The sequence below is a fragment of the Natrix helvetica genome, assembly GCF_964273705.1.
Source record: "Natrix helvetica genome assembly, chromosome: 1".
NCBI lineage: Eukaryota > Metazoa > Chordata > Lepidosauria > Squamata > Natricidae > Natrix > Natrix helvetica.
The window spans coordinates 149,943,766-149,949,765 of record NC_138548.1 but is presented as its reverse complement, the minus strand read 5'-3'; the positions used below and the strand labels follow the sequence as shown (position 1 = coordinate 149,949,765).

Genomic DNA, 6,000 nt, shown 5'->3' with positions numbered 1-6,000 from the left:
TATTTTAATTTGACCTATGATCCCACATCCCACTAGGAATCTGCAAGGTTTCACTCTCCTACAGGGACCCAAAATGGAGTACAGTACTTCCAGGCCAGGTTCATTCCAAACAGACACTATAAATGAACACTCAGTGGCAAAAAGTGTTATGTCATAATTAGGGGATTACATAATCATGCCTTTTCACTGCTGTTAAATACAAAAACAGCATTTTTTACATTATTATATAAAAGCATTTAGGCTGTATTTTTATTTATCACTTTACATTGGTAGTCTCTTGTATGTGTACTCAATAGAAACCAAAGAATTTTGTACACTATTCTTTTGTACAATAAAAGATAAAGTGTGCATTAGGTATGCTTGTACATGACAATAGTACACTATTTACATTTCAGATATCGTCATGAAATTCTGTTTTATCTATGTACATAATGAAAATTTTGCAGAAACATTTGGAGTATAATTTTATAATCACAATTTTAGTATTATAGAAAAAAAAAGGATTTATAGACACTCTTCAATCTTTAGAAGATCTGGATTAACTTCTCCCTCTTTAGCAATAAGAATACTGTACCACTGTTTTGTTTAGCACCTTGTGGTGATTATATATATATATATATATATATATATATATATATATATATATATATATATATATATATATATATATATATATATATATATATATATATATATATATATATATATATATATATATATATATATATATATATATATATATATATATATATATATATATATATATATATATATATAATGAAAATTATGTGCATGTTATGTAAGAGCCAGATCAATAACAAAGACATTCAATGTTATCTAGAGATCTTCCTCCTCTTGGGTTTTGGAGGCTTCAGCTGTCTGTCTCCCTGTGGAATCTGATGCACCTAGGGAAAACAAAAGGGAAGACTTTAAGGATTAAGAGTAATTGCATCGCACTCCTGTCGAAAGCACCGAGTTGCTTCCAGGTTGAAAGGATTAGCTGTGACATCACCATTGCCTGTGGGGCGCCTAGTTGGGGGCTCCCTTCATGTCCCCATTAACGAGCCTACCAAAGGGGTACCTATCTATCTTCTTATGAATGCACCCTTTCGAACTGCTAGGTCAGTTTGAGCTGGAACGATTGATAGGAGCTCACCCACTGCAGCAACTAGGTCTCAAATATGGGCTTTTTGCTTGTCAGCACCCTAACCACACAAGCCACCCTGCTCCTCATTAACAGTAATGAAATATTAGATAATATTTTAAACATTTTATATACTAGATAACATATATTATCTCTACAGGTATTTGACTCAGCTAGATCAGTTTTGTTATAGCCCAGAATGAAGGTACAAAGATATAGAAGAGTTTCCTATTTCAGTATGTCAGAGCGAAACCTATACATATGGTTGATGGTTTGAATTCTAAATCTCTTCCCCCTGCCTTGAAAGTCAATGGATATTTGGTCAACTTTTGGCTGATCTTGAGAGGCACCTGAGGTATGTTGGCATATAAATTCTCCATTAATCTGGAAACTATTGGTTCTTGCCTCACCAGGTTCGTTCTTTACAACACATCTCTGATAGTCAGAAACAGTGAGCATAATGATATGGTACACTGGGATAGATTACCAAATATGAATGGTAATGGTAAAGGTGGAAGACGTCACTTGTTGAAGCTACTGGGGCAAGATACAGTGTCTAGAGAACCAATCTGAGCCAACGTATTACTTCTATTTTAGATCTGAGCATATATTTAAATCTATCTAATGAATTTATTGGGAATGTATATTTTGGAATACTATGGTCAACTCATTCTCTTAAACCATGTGGAAAATTTATTTTCTGTAAACCTTCTCCTTCTTCCATGTTTCTGCTCCAGTTATCTGCTTCTTCACAAATCCTGGGCTTGGGGAATCCTCCCTATTTCTCCTCCCTCTGCTGTCACACCCCTCCCCCCAAATTAACTATTAGGTACTTACATTCCCAGACATTTTGTCAAGTTCACTCATGGCCTCATGGATAGCAGCTTCTAAATGGTTATTTAGCTTCCCACTTCTAAGATGAAAATAGGGGAATAGATTTACAATAATGCTGTAGCTTTTCAGTAGAATATAATTTCAATATATATATATTGCAACTTCAAGTTAACATTCTATTCAGTTTTTCAATAATAGCAATACATTTTACTTTGTATTTTCAGTTTAATGTGCACACACAGAGACATGCAAGTAGTCTTCAGATTATGACCACTCATTCAAGAACTGTTGACGGCACTGCACAAATGCTGCTTACTGTACAACTAGGCCTTTAGTTCTGACCATTGCAATGTCCTAGCAATCATGTGATTGCAATTTGGTTTGGGATTATGCTGCACTGAGTTGCCATACTGTGATTGTGACTTCCAATGCTACCTGTTGGTTCCCGCAAGTAAAGGGAATGACTTGTCTGTTATCTCTCTCTCTCTCTCCCCCTCCCCCTCCCTCCAAACACATCCAAAAGTATATATCTGGCACATATTGATGTATCAGTAGACTGTTAATAGCTGATCAAAACCATCAAGGTATATTTGAAGAAAGCTTTATAGGAAATGAAAATAATAATATTAGGAATAATAATTAATGACTTAAAGACTGGAAAAAAAGAAAAGATACAAATTGAAAGCAGTTGCTTAGAGCTTTTTAAATATTATATTTAACAAGAATATATATATATATTCTTAAATTATAGACTTATAGGATTTTATAAAAAATAATAAAACAGTTGGAGATGCACTGATTAAAGTTGTGGGATCTGAGAATCTCGAAATATATCAATGCAGTAAAATTGTGGGAGAAAGAGAAGTATATGGAGTCTTATTATATATCAACAACAGAGTAAAAAGGAAGATGAATATTTTAACAAGACAAGTGAATATAACAATAATTTGCATAAATGTGGTTTTTTCCCCTACTTAATAATTAACCATGTAGATGGAAATTTTGTGAGAAAAATTGTGAACTAAATCGTTTATTCAAAACAAGTTACTCCTCTTCATGACTATAGTGCTGAAGGACCTTCAAGAATATTATAGTTTTCTGAGATGGGTGCTGAATGAGATCAGCTTGTGCATAAACCAAATAGCAGCACAAATAGCAGCTCCGTTCAATGTGCGCAATCCAAGATGGGGCAAAAGATCAGCAGCCTCTCCTTTCTCCTAGTTGTACAACTTGGGGGGGGGGGGATAGTCTCCATGTTTTCTCTCTGAAGAAGTAGGCCTTTCTTGAACATGTGAATGCTTCTATTTGAACTGGATTTCTCCTTTAGAAGAGTTTCACTGAAGTGAAATCTGTCTAATAGCATAACTCAGTAAAAGGACAGAAAATGTGGTCATTTCGGTAAGGAATTTCAATTCTAAATTCAGTGTAAATCCTAACACACATCAAAAAAGCATAACAACCATACGAAGGTTTTAAATATGTTTCGAAATTAGTTACAATATTCTATTTTTAATAGCTATATGAACACTGCAGTATTTAGGACAAAAATATGTTTATTTTCTCAGCTGCAAATTACTTTTTATTTTTAAAACAGAGTAGTACACATGACATCTGTTTGTGCAAAAAATTTCAAATCCCTTCTTTCCTCTGAACATCTATCAAATCTACCTCAGAAATTTAACAATAGATCACAAACAATTTGTATGCATTTTAATAACATATATATCTATATAGAACAATAAACTGTTAAGGTTATGTCATTTAGCATCTGTAGATTAGGAATTATCTAGAGAGAAGTCATGGTTTAAAACTCATATTAAAAAAAATTCTTAAATTTTATGGTACAGAAATAATAACTGAAATAATATAACTGTTAATTCTAATGGGTAACAGAAATCAAATATAATTTCTGTTGAATTCGAACGAAAGGCGAGCGGAGACGTGAGGAGAATCTAACCAACTTTATTGAACAAACTATTCACAGTCAAATACAGGAGAGAATCAATGCAAGGATCGTCTGACAGCTATTTATACGAAGCTGTCAGACGACCCAGCCAATCCCCAAGCCAGAGTTTCCCCGCTCTCAGCCAGGTCGCGTCTTAGCCAATCAGACGCGACCTGGCTGTTGCTAGTGCAGATGCCGGCTGTCAGGGGAAACTCCCTGACGTCATCTGCCCGGACACAACACTCCTTCCCCCCCAGTGACTGCGCATGTGCAAGCGACGCACAAACGTAGTCACGTAGATAGTCTGGGCGGCGCCGGACCCGCCCAGAACGCCTCAGTTCAACAGGAGGCGCCGGAGAGGAAGGTGGTGTCCGTTGAAGCTCCTCCCGCAAGGGAGTGGAGCTCCGGGCGCCATCTTGGAGGCCCACCCCTGACGGAGAAAAACCAGGCCCAGGTAGGCAGGGCCGAGGGGGCGCGGCCGAAGGCGGGCTTGAGCTGGGCATTTGTTGGTAGGCCTGGCCTGACTCGGGGAAGGCCACTTGGAACCCGGGAGGCTGACGCCTAACGGGCGACCCCCCCCCCATATTGGACGGCCGGGAGGCGGCGTCCAAGAGCGGAAAAGCCCTGGGCAGCTGGACCGGGCGGACGATTTCTGGTGGAAGGGCACCAGGGAACAGAACGTTGGAGGGCTCAGGCGCAGCGACGTTGATGGTCGACCTTGCGGGGGTGTTGCTGCTGGTGCTGGGCAGGCGGCGCCTCAGTTGATCCAGGTGCCGCCGCCATTCGGTCCCATCATGTAGCTGGACCCTGTAAGAACAGGGGCCGGTTATGGCGGTGATGGTGGCAGGCACCCACCTAACCGCCCCTGAGAATGCCTGAGCCCAAACAGCATCGCCCAGGAGGAACGCGCGGGGAGGGGGCCCCAGGTTGCCAGGCTGTTCACTTGAATAGAGTGGGTGCAAACCTATCCAAGGTGGTCCGCAGGCGCCGGCCCATCAGCAGCTCAGCTGGAGACTTCCCGGTCAGGGGGCAAGGAGTGGCATGCTGTACCAAGAGGTAAGCAGCCACCCTTGATGGCCAGTCAGCCCCATCCATCCTGCCTAACGCCTCCTTGGCCGAGCGGACCGCCCTTTCCGCCCGGCCATTACTAGCCGGATGGTATGGGGCGACTGGGGCATGGCGGATGCCCTGAGAAGCCAGGAACAGCTGGAACGCGGTGGATGCAAATTGAGGCCCGTTATCAGAGACAAGGACGTCCGGCACGCCATGGGTGGCGAAAAGCCTAGTCAGTTCTCTGATCGTGGCCTCGGCTGTGGTGGACCTCATGAGGATGAGCTCCACCCAGCGCGAATATGCATCCACCACCACCATGAAGACCTGGCCTCTGAAGGGACCCGCGAAATCCACGTGGAGACGGGACCAAGGTCCACGAGGCAATTCCCATTCCCTAGGAGAGGCTGCCGGTGGCGCCGGTCGGGAATGTTGGCAGAGGGAGCAGCCGGCCACCCAGGCGGCTATCTCGTCATCAATGCGAGGCCACCAGACATAGCTGCGCGCCAGGCATTTCATGCGCACTATGCCCGGGTGGCCCTCATGAAGGCGAGATAGTACCTGATGGCGCAGGCTGGGTGGAATGACCACCCTGTCACCCCACAGGAGGCACCCACTGTGAAGTGACAGCTCCAACTGCCTGGCCCTGAAGGGACGAAGGTGCTCTGGCACCGGACCCTCAGGCCAGCCCCTTTGGACCCAAAGGATGACCTGGGACAGGTCAGGGTCAGCCCTAGACTTTAAGGCCACCTCTCCGGAAGAGAGTGGCAGAGCCAAATCTGCTATGGCCAAGACCGACAGGCAAGGCACTGTCGGGGGGTCAGTAATGGGCAAGGGGCAGCGGCTGAGGGCATCAGCGTGCCCTAAGTGCTTGCCCGGGCGGTAGAGCAGAGTATAGCTGTATGCAGCTAGGAACTCTGTCCACCTGGTCATGCGCGGTGACAGGATGGGAGCGGTCGGCTTGTTACCTGCCAAAAGCCCAAGGAGTGGCTTATGGTCGGTGAACAAAGTAAAGTGCCGACCATAG

At 43.1% G+C, this 6,000-nt stretch overlaps 1 protein-coding gene across 2 annotated transcripts in view; it reads right to left on the bottom strand.

Moving 5' to 3' along the window:
* Positions 1 to 737: 737 nt before the first annotated feature.
* MBD5 (methyl-CpG binding domain protein 5) overlaps positions 738 to 6,000 on the bottom strand; it is a 162,877-nt gene continuing 157,614 nt past the window's right edge. For both annotated transcript variants that reach the window (XM_081962923.1, XM_081962924.1), the window contains exons 11-12: positions 1,982 to 2,057; positions 738 to 905 (exon numbers count right to left, since the gene is read on the bottom strand). In XM_081962923.1, coding sequence (XP_081819049.1) covers positions 834 to 905; positions 1,982 to 2,057 — 148 coding nt within the window. In that variant the 3' untranslated portion in view covers positions 738 to 833. The remainder of the gene's footprint in view (positions 906 to 1,981; positions 2,058 to 6,000) is intronic.